At 38.4% G+C, this 15,116-nt stretch overlaps 1 protein-coding gene across 1 annotated transcript; it reads left to right on the plus strand.

Moving 5' to 3' along the window:
- The first annotated feature begins 794 nt into the window (after nucleotides 1-794).
- On the plus strand, nucleotides 795-12,908 carry smarcd2 (SWI/SNF related, matrix associated, actin dependent regulator of chromatin, subfamily d, member 2). Its single transcript, XM_034707889.1, has 13 exons — nucleotides 795-1,372; nucleotides 2,876-3,075; nucleotides 4,430-4,472; nucleotides 4,572-4,694; nucleotides 6,430-6,549; nucleotides 7,206-7,301; nucleotides 8,798-8,899; nucleotides 9,000-9,161; nucleotides 9,409-9,506; nucleotides 9,768-9,903; nucleotides 10,005-10,127; nucleotides 11,416-11,517; nucleotides 11,638-12,908. The coding sequence occupies exons 1-13, from the start codon at nucleotides 1,220-1,222 to the stop codon at nucleotides 11,689-11,691; spliced, it is 1,512 nt and encodes a 503-aa protein (XP_034563780.1). The 5' UTR covers nucleotides 795-1,219; the 3' UTR covers nucleotides 11,692-12,908.
- The last annotated feature ends 2,208 nt before the right edge of the window (nucleotides 12,909-15,116 follow it).

Consider the following 15,116-nt stretch of genomic DNA (forward strand, 5'->3'; position numbering starts at 1 on the left):
GCATGCATGCATGCATGTATGTATGTATGTATTAAGAAATTATTTTCATGAGGTAAAAGGAGGATGAAGTGTTGCTAATCACAAGGGGTTTGTGTATGTATGTATGTATGTGTGTGTGTGTGTGTGTGTGTGTGAGAGAGAGAGAGAGAGAGAGAGAGAGTGTGTGTGTGTGTGTGTGTGTGTGTGTGCATGCATGTATGTATGTATGTATGTATGTATGTATGTATGTATGTACAGTATGTATGTATTAAGAAATTATTTTCACGAGGTAAAAGGAGGATGAAGTGTTGATAATCACAAGGGGTTTACTTTTGATTGCCGATGTAAATATGAAGATTTGATGTGTGGGAGTGCACTAGTATAATGCCAGATAATAGTGAATAAAGGGGTAGGATTAGATACTTTTTAACTTCTTCCTACTCCTTTTCACACATGTAAAGTAAAATGTTTCAGTGCTTGCTAATGGAACTGATTGATTTTGTTTCTTTTTTTCTGGTATGTTTGTATAACTATTTTTTCTTTTCTACTCGTATGTTTGTTTGTTTTTTGTTTGATTTCTATTTTACTTTTACATGTTCGAAATAAAGACATCAAATCAAATCAATATGTATGTATGTATGTATGTATGTATGTATGTATGTATGTATGTATGTATGTATGTATGTATGTATGTATGTATGTATGTATGTTAAAAAAGAGAAAAACTTAATAAAAAGATCATTATAAAAAAGAGTAAGAAATACCAGTCTTACAAATTCAGTTGACTCTGAATGCCAAAAATTCCGAGCTCTATGAAGGTAGCATTCTGCATAGTGTGTAGGCAGTTACACGAATACTTGGTTATTGCTTCAGACGCTCAGTTTGAAGTGAAGTCAAGCGCTATCATGTTTTCCATTATAGGCTCATGGTGAACTAACTGCCATGTTAAGACTGGAGAACAAGGGGAGGGAATGACAAACACCAGCCGCCAATATTTGAGGACCAAAAAGACAAGCAAAGCCAGGCAGAAGCAAACCCCGGAACTTGAAACCAGCTAACATCAGGCTAGCTTTTTGTTGACAGTGTGCTTGCTGTCAAACCAGAACTCGCTCAGAGGGGATGTGGTGAGACAGCTCGCTGCTTTCACACGAGTACGAGGGACTTTTTTTTAACTAAGCTTTAATTTGGAGAGGAATTTCTTGAAAGTTTACAACTTTTAAACCACTTGTGGATCTGGAAGATGGCATTAAGAGGAACCTTTACGGGCACATCGATGAATCCGAGTATGCACCCCATGAGTGTTGGGCATGCTGCGGGCATAAGAATGCAAGGCATGCCCCAACCTCCAGCGGGCTATCCCCGCAGCATAAACAACGCTGCCCAGTACCCACAGGTTGGTTTTCTGCTTAATTTCTCCTTATTTTATGCTTAAAAATGGCAAAAGTCCAAAAAAAGCTGATGTAATATACCACATATGGCTTATGAAACTCAATATAACAGCGGTTGTTTTTAAGTTACTCATTTATTTGGGCGTAAACAAAAGTTTAAAGACAGCCACTATCTGTTTGATACCAGAGTAATGTAGTGTAATGTCAAAAGACGTTACCGAAAATGTGAAGGTGTGGACAATACTTCCGCATTTGAATATATTCAATTACCGCCACGAAGAACGAGTTTAACATTTTCACTGTGGTGTTTTGTAGTGCCATGCCGTTGTGTAATAATATTAATATTTATTTTTTTGGTATTTTGAATGGAAATTGGAAATACTGTGTTACTTGTGTGAAAACGAAAATCACGTGGCTGCCCTCAACGCCCTCTCAGTTAGCTCAAAAACAAAAGTGTATCATCAACCACCATCTGCCAGAGTTCAGTCTACAAATATATAATCACACGTTTAACACCACCATCTGCAGCTTTGTATTGTCTTCACTTAATAATATGCACTATCACAGTCGTCTCATGTTTGTTAGAGACATATGGGGTTAGGTATTTGTTGTCTTTTGGGGGGGCACCAGACCAAGTACATAGAGCTACCAGGATGGAAAACAAATAAGCTGAGATGGAAAATTCTAAATCATATGAAAAACTGTATCACTGAATTAATGTATTTTTTGAAAAAGTATTTGCTTCATCCATATCAATCAGTAAAAAGTCATTTGTAGATTAAATCTAATTGAACCCTCCTGTTATGTTGCGGGTCAAAATGACCCTTTTTAAAGTCTATTTAATGCAATATATGCCTTCCAAACCAGTTAAATGCAGCATAAAAATCTGGGCAGCATGTGACAGAAGAGGTGTCAACATCACCTAATAAAAATGAAAAAAATCTAAATTTAAAATAAAATAAACAAAAATATATGTCATGTAAAACTATTGTATTTATATTTAGGGCTTTCCAATGTACATTAAAAAAAGTTTTAACATTAATTTTAATGAAACACGAGTGAGTTATCCTCATTGAACCATGATCTGTGAGAATTAAAGAACACCAATGGACTAAATTTAGATTTAAATGGTTAGTAATGGAGTAAAAAATTAGATAGATTAAAACAAATGTGTATTGGGATTTTTTGGGGTTCTGACACTTTTGGATAATTGAATATTCCCCGGGTCAAATTGACCCAGGAACATTATTGCTGTTCCAGAGAAACGAACGCAACAGGAGGGTAAAATGATGAATGTATCAGGTATTTAAAAATGCAGCACATTGAAAGAATGAACCCATCTTTGTAAAACATTACAGCAAGAAAGAAATGGATACATTTATAGATAGATGTTTTGAATGCCACAATATTATTTTGAAAGGAAAGCACTCATGAGAGAGAGTGCATGTCTGTTATTTTTGGTCATATGAAGCTGAATTCAGAGCTTCAGCTTCTCTTCTTTTCTCTAGCGCTCAGGGATGCCACCCAGCAGAGTGGGGGGCCCCTTAGGGTCGATGGGGGGTCAGCTTCCTGGTCCTTCTTACGGTGGTGGGAACATGTCCATGCGGCAAGGCATGGGGCCCCTGAGCATGGACCCCTCGAGGAAGCGGTTCCTTCATCATCACCAACAGCAGCAGCAGCCAGAGGGGCTGGGGGGCCTCAGACGAGGGTAAACGGGGGGAGCAGTGAGAGTATTTGTGTTAGAGGAGACAAGGGCGGTGATGGACAAGGACAGCCTGGGGCCCAGCGGGGGGACAAGGCTGCAGCTGACAGTTTTTCTAACTGTTTACTAATCAGTGGATTCTTTCATCTAAAATGCAAATAATCATCAATGCATTTATGATGAGACTGAAAATGACCGATTTGCTTATAAAAACAACAGTTTTTCAATTTAAATTGTTGTCAAATAATTCAATTAATCAATTAAAAAATAATAATAATAATGTGGTTTGCCAGTGACAACAGTTTCTCCTACAACAGTCTGAACACTTGAATAATTTGTGCCAAAATCGCTCTTTTCCCCCACATAATTGTAAATTTAAGAGACAAAAATCTTAATTTCTTCAAAGAAATGCAGGGTTGTTTTTAGTCATGGTATTTAAAACACAAAAAGCAACTCATGAGCATCAGTGTAAAAAGTTGTGATCTGAAGAGAAACCTCTGAATGATTTCTCAGCCAGAAGAAAAGAAGTGGTTAGGAATTATTTTCTTAACTCTGTATACTGAAGGATGCTAAGTGGGAGTAATTACATCCATTAGAAGTTGTTATTGAACTAGTTTATTTCACAGCAAAACAACACCCATCTTTCCTTCGGGGTGTGTTTGTCTCCCTTCAGTCTGTGAGGTTACTGCTCCGTAAAAAGCGCAGCTCTGATTGCACAGACACGAGGGTTGCAGTATCTCATGACCGGCCTCGCTTTCAAAGCAGCGAACACAAGCGGTTATTTTTGACTTCAAGCTTCTTAGTGATGCCACGCTTGAAAATGTGGCAAGCCGGGATGCGAGGCGGCATTTACAGTCTCCTTTACAATGAACCTCTTGTCCCTTAAACGTTTATCTCATAACTAAATTCTCTGTACTGGAGAATTAGTGGGCCCCAGGGCCAGAAGCAACTTCCTAAATTCTCATTAAAGAGCTCGTGAATTAAATTAAGTCATAATGAGGAGGAACTGTGTAACATAATTAAAGAAACAGAGGAGCTTTTTATGAAGTCTGTGGCGATGATAAGTGAGAGCCTGGGGTGATCACACAGAGAGTTAATGAAGAGATGGCTCAAGCCAAGATCTTTTAAATGCTCCGTGAAGTTTTCACAAATAATTGATGATCAAAGGGAGAAAATGAGGTCTATGTGGTTAGCATTTGTAGGTCAGTGCACACTCACTTCAACGTGTTTGTTTCACCAAGATGTGTGATCCTCATTATTTCAAAAGGCGTTTAGGAAATTCATGTTTGTTAATCTTTTGTAAATGTGAACAAAGACTCCTCTGAATCATCTTATTTTCAATCTTTTCTTTGTGATTTAGACCAAAAAGACGTAAGATGGCTGACAAGGTTCTCCCACAGAGGGTAAGACAGTTTCACCTCCTTATCAATTCTTGAGTCAATTCAGTTGAGTACAATCAAGACCAGTCTTTAAATATTTCCCCACTGCTGGTTCCTCTTTAGATCCGAGACCTGGTCCCAGAGTCCCAGGCCTACATGGATCTCCTCGCCTTTGAGAGGAAGCTGGATCAGACCATCGCACGAAAGCGCATGGAGATCCAGGAAGCCATCAAGAAGCCCATTATGGTACATCTTCTTTATAATGACATCATCAGATAACAGAATGCTATTATTTTTTTGATATTACACGCTTATAACATTTCACACAATGCCCTTGTTCTGCGGCTGTAAAAAGCAAAGTGCAGCTACTTTTCTGGAAATACAACAAAAGAAAGAACCTTGTAATTTATTTACACTGCAGCAAAACAAGATGAAGTTGTTTCTGTAAATCTTTACACAGTGTGAATAAATAGTTTCCCACTCAACAGCAATGACTAAAACAGGAGTTGGTTTCCTGACTGAGGTGTCACCTCTCAGTGTGCTGAGCTGACTCCAACCACAGCGACGAATGAGTTGTGTTTACTTTGGTGTCTTCACATTTAAAGCTTCTGCTTCTATTGTGAAGGAGAAGCAGAGGGGAACAAAGAGGTTTCATGAAACTATAAGGGTAATCTGGAATACATGCATCAAGCCATCTTATTTATTTTCATTTATTTAACCTTTATTTAACCAGGTAAGTCAATTGAGAACCAATTCTCATTTACAATAAAGACCTGGGCATCTGCAGAAAATCTGAACCAATGTTGTACTTCGCCTCTTGAGTCGAAAACTCCTGGTGTGTAATAAAAATTTACATTTTGTTAAAAAAAAAAAAAAACCCTAGTCATCTTTGTGGATGTCTTTCTTTCATTTATTTCACATTTGTCCCTCTCTTTTCAAATATTTTGAACACCATGTTGGTAACTTTATCACTGAATTAATGGAATACTTCCTTCATCTATAGCAATCAGTAACAAGTCATTTGTAAACTAAATCTAATTTAACCCTCCTGTTATTCTGCGGGTCAAATTGACCCTTTTTAAAGTCTATTTTGGGCAATATATGTCTTCCAAACCAGTTAAATGCAGCATAAAACCTGGGCAGCATGTGACAGAAGAGGTGTCATGTTAATTTATTAACATCACTTCATAAAAGTTTTAAAAAATAAACAAAAACCTATGTCATGTAAAACTTTTGTATTTATATTTAGGGCTTTCCAATGTACATTAAAAAAGTTTTAACATTAATTTTAATGAAAAACGAGTGAGTTATCCTCATTGAACCATGATCTTTGAGAATTAAAGAACACCAATGGACTAAATCTTGATTTAAATTGATTTTAATGGAGTAAAAAATTTGATTAAAACAAACGTGTTTTGGGATTTTTTGGGGTTCTGACACTTTTGGATAATTGAATATGCCCCGGGTAAAATTGACCCAGGAACATTATTGCTGTTCTAGAGAAACGAACGCAACAGGAGGATTAAATGATGAATGTATCAGGTATTTAGAAATGCAGCACATTGAAATAATTTACCCATCTTTTTAAAACATTACAGCAAGAAAGAAATGGAGACATGTATAGAAAGATTTTTTGAATGCCATGTTGGTCATAAAACACACATAAAATATATCTGCATATCAATGTTTGGTGCTATATAAAGAATGGCTGTTTGAGAATCACTGCTGCCCATATAAAGTGTAAAAACAAACTCATGTTAAATATTTTTTAACATTTAAAGATGTACTCTTTTTTTAACCTCTAGGTTGTTGCAAAGAGCGCGCTACTCCCAACTGTTGAATGATGCAGATTCTATTACTTCACTTGAGTTGAGCATTCGTTTTCACTGAGGTTCCTAGATCTGCTTATATGATGGACATCAAGATCTCTTTCCAACATTTTTTTAATCACTTTTTCCCGCCTTTCTTTCTCTTGAAACAGCAAAAACGTAAGCTCAGGATCTATATTTCCAACACTTACACCCCCAGCAAGCCTGAGGGCGAGGAGGCTGAGAAGGTGTCCTCCTGGGAGCTCAGAGTGGAGGGAAAGCTCCTTGAAGAGGTGAGTGGAAAATGCACTCTGCGTCCCCATCGTCTTTATGTGGTCTCACTCCGAGCACTTCAGTTATTCTGTTTTCTGAAAACTGCAATCTCGAAGCTCTGGCTGGTCTGAGTCTTTGGCTCGGACCACGCAACCAGATGTGTGTTTACAGCTCTCCCCACTCCACCCCACAGCTCTTTCTCACACACACCCATACACATACACACACACGCACACACACAAACACACAAGCTCATGTTCTCTGTGGAAACGTGGAATTGAAACCACTGGCCGTTACATACCATACCCTCCCTCCCTCCATCTATCACTTCCAGCTCCACTCATTGTGTCATCTGAGGCCACATGAAGGAGGGGTTTTTTTTGTCTGCTAATTTCTTTCCCTTGGTTGAGACATGCGTAGGAGTTTTTTCGTGGAGCTACAGAAAAAGAAAAAAGAAGCAAGGAGTGAAAGGGGTCATGTTGTGCAAACAGACTTCTTCAGGGCGGGGGTGAAACAGCTTTTTCTAGTTGTCTACAGTTCTATGCTTCAACACCCCCAATGTGGTCAGAGCTTAACAATGCAGCCACACACTGACACAGCAAAACAAGAACACATAGATAGATGGAGTTTCTGTTTCTCTGTTTCTCACTCTTCATTTTCGCATGGTTTCCTTCAGGCCGGCAAGCAGAAGAAAAAGTTTTCGTCTTTCTTCAAAAGCCTGGTGATCGAGCTCGATAAGGAGCTCTATGGACCTGATAACCACTTAGTAGAGGTATGGTGCAACATTTAAGGCATTCGACAGAACAAAGTTTCTCAACTCCAGTTACATTTTTTTCAGCCCTGGTCAGAAAGTGGAGTTCAGCTGGAATCATTAAAAGCGTTGGAACCAGTCTGAGCTTGTTTGACAGCGCAGAGGAGGATTATTAAGAGCCCTCAGATCTGGAAGATATCCCAACATAATGTTTGAATTCACCCAACACAAAGGGTTAAAACAGCCGACCAGTATTTTGTGTACTGATGCAGGCCAGGAGTTAGGGTGGGGATCATGGACTGTAAATAAAGATGGATGACACATGTGTACCTCCCCCATTGTACAAAAGTGGACCCAAAACATCCCAAACAATGGGAGCATTTAACATATTTAGCATACTGATAAAACAGCAGATATCCCTCAGGTCGGTACAGTCAAATTCTTGTGTCAGCTCAAATCAGACACTAGCAGTTGTGAAAAAGTCCAGACACTTTTATGTTACTGTTACAGTTTCTCTCCTCCACTCTGCTAATATGGTACATACAGTACTGTAGGAGGTACATGGGTCAACTGGCAATCATGGCATTATACCCTGATTTATAGCATTACATAACTAATGAAAACTAAACTTCTCAGAAGAGGGAACAATTGAATAGAATATAACAAGATAATAACTAACTACGGTGACTGAAATCATCTTTAAGGACACAAAGATTTGACCTCTATTCTGATTTTGAAGTTTCCTATCTGTTCACATGGAGAAGGCAGGCTTTATGACTTAAGGCTGATTTATACTTCTGTGTTGTCTCAATGGCGTAGCCTACGCCGGGGGTTCGTGTAGCTCCCATACCTACGCAGAGGCCTACTCACGTAGCTGGCATGCACCTCCTCCAAAATGTAACTATACGTAGGATCGACGCGGACCGCAAGCCCTGTGATTGGTTTCCGCTTGGCGGCTTGTATTTCCCGCATTTACAGCACTTTCGGGATCCTGGACATCGGCCGCACATCGGCCGTGTATTTCATCTCCTCCTCTCTATTCTTCATGTAATGATGAACAGCAACATGTATCAGCTGTAGATTAACATAACACGCTCTGAATCGCTGTGGAAAAGTAAACAGAGATTGTAGCAGGACCGGAAGCAGGCGACCGGCTATCAGAGAAACCACATTGCCCTCAAGCGTTTCGGTGGAGAATTGCTGTGTGACATGGACACATCGACGCACAAGTATGTGGTGCTCATGTCCGCGTCAGCCCCTGCTGCGTAGGGGAGACGCAGAAGTATAAATCAGCCTTTACACTGAAACCGGTCAGTAGGGGAAGCTCTTTATGTTTTAGCTTCACTTTAGGGTAGCTGTTAGGTCGTCCATCTTTAATCCAGTCTATGATGGGTATTAAAGCAAAGTTAATAGTGGATTCTTTTTTTATATATATAAAACATTTGAGTTCAGATACATTTTTGCTATATCAGGATACAATAAGAAATCTGACATTTTCACTACATTGTATCTTTCAGTGGCACAGAATGCCCACCACTCAGGAGACCGATGGTTTTCAGGTCAAACGTCCTGGAGACGTAAATGTCAAATGCACCCTCTTGCTCATGCTCGACCACCAGGTAGCACCGGTTCACAAACACTATACACTTAGAAGCTGTGACTTGCTAACATGACACTGGATTTATTTGTTTATTTACTTATTTATTTGGCCTCCCCCAGCCTCCTCAATACAAACTGGACCCGCGCCTGGCTCGCCTGCTGGGCGTGCACACGCAGACTAGAGCCAGCATCATGCAAGCTCTGTGGCTTTACATCAAGAACAACAAGCTGCAGGACAGCCATGAGAAGGAGTACATCAACTGCAACCGCTACTTCAGACAGGTGCAGTAGTCTGAGGGGATGAGGCCACACCAAGCAGCCAAATACCAACTCTACTCTTAGCAGAGATTTGATGATAGCAATCATTTGTGCATGTGTTATAGCCTCATAAATCCTAAGAGGCATGTTTTGACAAGACTTGGGATTCCAAATGTGCACCTGATTCACATATTATTTTAGTTTTTTTTTTACATTTTGGTACTTTACCTTCAGTAACCTTTGAACCGGTTCTGTTTTCTAACTTGATCAGATCTTCGGCTGTCATCGCATGAGGTTCTCTGAGATTCCAATGAAACTGGCGAGCCTCCTGCAGCACCCTGACCCCATCATCATCAATCACATGATTAGGTAGGGGAGTGTGGATCATCAGTCCTCTCTCTGTGTTTATACATGTGTAAATTTGCCTGTAGTTTCAGGATCTCATTTCAGCTTGTTTCAAAATGTCCATATTATCAGAGTTTGTGCGTGCTTTCCTTGTATTTGGGTCAATCAATGTTTCTTTGTTGTGAAACCCTCAGCAGAATTTCAAATGAACATTTTCCTATGATGGTGTTGCATCTGCTTTTCCCCTCATTAACTTTTCTGTCTGAATGTTTTGTCTCTGCTCAGCGTGGACCCCACAGACCAGAAGAAGACAGCATGCTATGACATTGATGTGGAGGTTGATGACCCACTGAAGGGCCAGATGAACAGTTTCCTGTCTTCTACGACCAACCAGCAGGAAATCGCTGCACTAGAGATGAAGGTAAGGCCTGGATGTCACACAGACCATATGGTGATAAACGGACAGAAAACACACTTTGTTTGTATAAATGACTCTCACGACACAGGTTTGATTCTTTATAGATCCATGAGACGATTGAGTACATCAACCAGCTGAAGACTGAGAGAGACTTCATGCTGAGCTTCAGTAATAACCCTCAGGACTTCATCCAGGACTGGCTCAAGTCACAGAGCAGAGATCTGAAGGTTTGCTTCTATCACTAAGTCTTTATAGGATGTCATGCTCTGTTCCTTTTTGACTCATCTAATTGCTTAACTGCATTATCTTTCAAATGTGTTCCCTGTATTTATATGGTTACTGTATATCTATGACAATCACAGCAAAGGTTGTGTTTTTACTTGTGTTCCAAAGTCATTTTTTCTTCTCCCAATCCCTAAAATGTAGGGATAGGAAGACAAATCCAATAATTCGTTGTTTTTTTTTATTTAAATTTGATTCCTCCTGCGTTAGACCCATGTTATGATAAGCTGCCCGGCTGATGCACACTGTTGTAACGTGCGGCGTTGATACTATTGTATTGGAGAATAGCATAGGAGTTGTGCTGGCGGAGGCTGAGCGAGGATACCTACCACTTATGAACTTCAAATGGAATGTTTAGGAACACTACAGGTTTTATAAGAGAAACAGACAACTTGAGCACGCAGGCAGCAACACGGTGTGACTGTGGTAGCTTTGTAGTCAGGACTACATCAACCGAGACCAAGACATGTCCGAGACCAGAGTGCACCGAGACCAAGACACAGACATAGAAATTTAGGGATCGAGACCGAGTCAAGACCAAGACCAAGGCAGGGCAAGACCGAGACAAGACCAAGACCATATATATCAATGAAAAATCATTATGAGAGTTAACAAAATAAAAGACTTCTGTGTATGGTATTTAAGTTTGCTTTAAATACTATTGAAAGCAACTAACAAGGTTTGGTTTTGCCTTTGTTGACTTTCTTGTGACGCACTGTGAGAGACTTTTGACTCCTTAAGTTTCGTTTTGGTCATGATTAGTTAAACTTTCCCTTTTGATGAGAGTTAAAACTGTTTTTTCTGTTGCCTGTGATCTCAAGAGAGGTAGGAGGTCGTAGCAGCAACTGGCTGCACAGGATTATTTTGTTGAGCCTTTCTTTTCTCATTAGTTGTGTGTATTTTTATTTTCTTTAGATAATATTTGTAGTGTTTTTATCTATTGGGTTATAGGTGTTGACACAGAGTGCATCAGTGGTGGTCTCGACTGGTTTTGATGTAAAATACGGAGTCTGCCCGGTCCAAGACAGAGACAAGGCCGAGTTAAAATGCTTTCAATTCTGAGGCGATACCGAGACCTTAAATAAGCGGTCTTGAGACCAAGACCAGTCTCTAGGACTACAACACTAGACTGTGGAGGCATCTACCAGTGCCAGTATTAGTCTTATATAATATTGAATGCCAGTATTAAATTGTGGGATCTTAATGTTTGAAGTCACATGTCTTTGTGCTCAGTTGATGACAGATGTGACAGGAAACCCAGAGGAAGAGAGGAGAACCGAGTTCTATCAGGCACCCTGGGTACCTGAGGCGGTGGGCAGATACGTTTTCTCAAAGGTAAGAAATAACAAATCTAACACACATGCTGTTTATCAGATATTTCTTATGATGTTTCAGTCAATTTTTGGAATCAGTGTTTTTATTTCTTATACTCTCTAACATCTTGTTTTGATTCAGGTGCAGCAGAGACGACAAGAGCTGGAGCAGGTGTTGGGGATCCGCCTCACCTAAAGACACATTCTTGAAGTCACAGCTTCTGTTGACTCATCACATGTTCACATTGTTTGATTGAGATTTGGAAGAAAAGCCAAGAAAAAAAAACTTGAGTTGAAGCTCAAATGTTTCTAAAGCCATCCTCGCTGTGTTGTTTGAAACAGCAGCATTCAAATGGTAAACATATCTTTTTTTGTTGTATAGAAAATAATTCTTAAAACAGCAGAGGTAATGGGACCAAAGTGGTGATTTACATTCTTTATAATGTTTGCCTTTTATTGTTCTGTTTTTTGAGCCTTGTTTTTCAATGTGCTCTGCGTATGGTACAAAATGCTTAAACTATTTAAGCAATGGTGCTGTTCAGGTGTTTGTTTTCACCTTTTGTGCTTATTTGTAGGTGTTTGTTTACGTTCATACTTAAAGCCATAATCTTTTGAAATGAATACTTTACATGTGGTAACAGTTTGGAGGAGGAGGTAGATAAAACCTTTTCATTGCAAAAAAAAATAAAGCCATACCGAAAACATTTAAAATGAGAAATGTTATAACTAATTGATTTAATTCTAAATCAAAAGTATGACCTCTCAAGAAGTCCTTTGACTGTTAGGACCTAATAAAAGGCTGTTTGATATTTGTGGATACTTCTGAGTTTTTCTTTGAATTGTAAGAAAGCAGTATTTCCAGGAAAAGCTTTACTCTGGGAAAAGATTGAGCCTCTTATTTTTATACGGACAAAATTCCACTGTGTCCAGACTTATGTCTGCAGGCTTTTTGTACTTCATGTTTACAAGCTATGTTTCAATTGTTATTTGGGGATTTCTTTATGTTAATGCCAATGAAACTGTGTAAAATGTCTGGATTGAAGGGTTTGTCCTGAAAGTTGTGTACCTGCTCATGTGGGTAACTGCTACTCAGATAATAGGAATGCAAATTTTGAGTATCAACTATACAAAGCACCAACTTGTTGTGTATATTTTATAATTCCATTGAAATGCTATTTTGTTAAGCTTTTTATGAAAGGATCTTCTTAATTTCTTTAAACATTCCATATCCAGAAATATCGCTGTGTCAGAATTTGTGATTTGCAGAAGGCCCTTACAGTTTGAGAAATGTTGTCTCCGAACAATTTTTTGTATGGCCTTTTTGTAAAATGTTTGCATGTTGTGTATCAATCAAAGGCCTTTATCTTTTATACATTTGGAGTATTTTGTACAATAAATATACTTACAAAGGTCTGTGCAATTTATTGTGATTGTCAAAGTGTTGGACCTAAACAAGTAATATAAAATATTCCCCATCTAGTTCCTGCTTTTATTAATGGTGTAGATGTATTTAAATCCTCTAGTCTACAGCCTATTTGAAGCCAGAGGCAGACTATTATTATACAGTACATGTCGGGGCTGGTCGGACAGCTCAGGTGACTCTGAGAGCAGCCGTTTCAACAGGTACAGCAGGTCTTACCAGCATCAAACAGCTTTGACATATTTATTTTTCTCCAACTAACGGCCAAGCAAACACATCCTGCACACCACAGACATGTGTTTAAGCATGTAACCTGATATGACGATGTCCACTGTGACTAAAGTAAATTACTTCGGTGTTATTCACTAATTTGTTTTATATAAAAATACACATGAAACATTCGGACTGATTTATCTTTTAAAATAAGTGTCATAATGTAAACTGAGCAGATACTTTAATGCAGAGCCGTCCCTAACTGGCTTGGTGCCCTAGGCAAGATTTGAACTAGTGCCCCTTGTATTATAACCAACTCCACCAACAATCACATCACATAGACCAGCCAAGTCCAAAGTACAGCCCGGGGGGCAATTGCGGCCCAAGGTCCATTTATTTATGGCCCCAAGCTTCCATCTTAAATTCTATTATTTATAGTAAAGAAATTAATCACCTTCTGAATCATCCTTACATTTCTTTCAGGTGCACAAACAAAACTAAAGTCAATCCAGAAACGTCTCAAAAAGTTTCATATGGACTACCTCTCTAAAGCCAAAGCACAGGTAATTCTGCAAGACAGCAATAAAGAAGAAACACAAGAACTCTTACAGCTAACAGGTTTTCAAATTAATGTTTTTATCATGATTTGAAAATGTTCTTGATGAACACTAAATGTTCAGCAGACACAAAAGAGAACACAAGACAAGATCAAAATTGTGAAATTGTACAGAAAAGGCTAAATTTGGTGCATAAAAATGTTCAGAACTCAGGAAAATAATTATTTTGTTCTTAAAATGTTGTCTGCTGGTCAGAACAGTCTTAAAAACAACATGAAAAGAAGTGTGATGAAATCCAGATCGTGATCCTGCCATAGGAAAATAATGATACAATATTTTTTCCCACATTGCCCGACCCTCATGAAAAACCTTTTCTTCCTACTGTTTTATTGAGAAAAATAAATAAATATTTTTTATTAAATAGATATTTTATATATAACTTTTATGATTCCTAAGTCTCAGTAGGAGTCACTGGCCCTGAGGTATTCTGACAACATCATATGTGGCCTTCTTTGAAAAAAGTTTGGACACCCCTGACATATACACTTAAAGAAAACTGACATACAGCTTTAGGTTTTACAGGTTTTCTTATTATAAAAGAACATTAATGAAATGGTAACAACACTGATATTTAGCAGGAAAAAAATAATACAATCTCAAAGTGCATAATGTAAAAGCAGAATAATTTATTCAGTCATTATATAACACAATCATTTTCAAAGTACAGACATTTTCAACAAAGCATCAGTAATGTATTAAGTGATGACTGAAAATCTATCTAATTAAGCTTCCAAGGTGTAAACAAAACAAAAAAAAAACAGGTAATTCATGAACACTTATAGACTTCAAAAACTGCTTTAGAAACCTTTTTAAGGTTTTAGATTTTAAATGTATACTGGCATCAGTCCTCAATTTAACCCCAAATTGAATTAGATAAAATAATATTCTGTTTCCTATGAATATTCTACAGCGAGTCTATACCTTAAAGATAACTTACTTTAATTATTGCTTTCAAAAACGGCCTTTTCTTTTCTTTTCTGTTCTGTTTAATATTGATTTATATGTCTTTGTACTGTTGCATATAAAATAAAATTAAAAATTAAAAGTAAAAATTAAAAATAAATTTAAAAAAAGATAATAATAATTTTCTGTTTCCTATTATCTTCAAATGTTCTTCCTCGCTCATTTAGGGTCCAAGCGGCGCCCTCTACAGATGGACGGCGCACCTAGCATTTGCCTATACTGCCTATGCCACGGGCTGGCCCTGCTTTAAGGAGGCTAATTTGAGAGGAAACCATAGACTGTAGGAAACGCGGGTCTGAAACATAGACTGTAAAAAATAAGTAAGGTAAATAATAAGGTCTGAGAAGATTGAAGTTACCTCTACGTGGAAGACGCTAGGTGGCGATGTACATTATCATGTCTTTGAAT

The sequence above is a fragment of the Notolabrus celidotus genome, chromosome 18 (assembly GCF_009762535.1).
Source record: "Notolabrus celidotus isolate fNotCel1 chromosome 18, fNotCel1.pri, whole genome shotgun sequence".
Classification (NCBI taxonomy): domain Eukaryota; kingdom Metazoa; phylum Chordata; class Actinopteri; order Labriformes; family Labridae; genus Notolabrus; species Notolabrus celidotus.

Bases quoted from the DNA above. Each gene is read 5' to 3' on its own strand.
- smarcd2 (XM_034707889.1), top strand. From the start codon at position 1,220: ATGGCATTAAGAGGAACCTTTACGGGCACATCGATGAATCCGAGTATG. The intron at 4,473-4,571 runs GTAAGACAGTTT...GTTCCTCTTTAG, and splicing joins ACAAGGTTCTCCCACAGAGG to ATCCGAGACCTGGTCCCAGA. The intron at 10,128-11,415 runs GTTTGCTTCTAT...CTTTGTGCTCAG, and splicing joins CACAGAGCAGAGATCTGAAG to TTGATGACAGATGTGACAGG.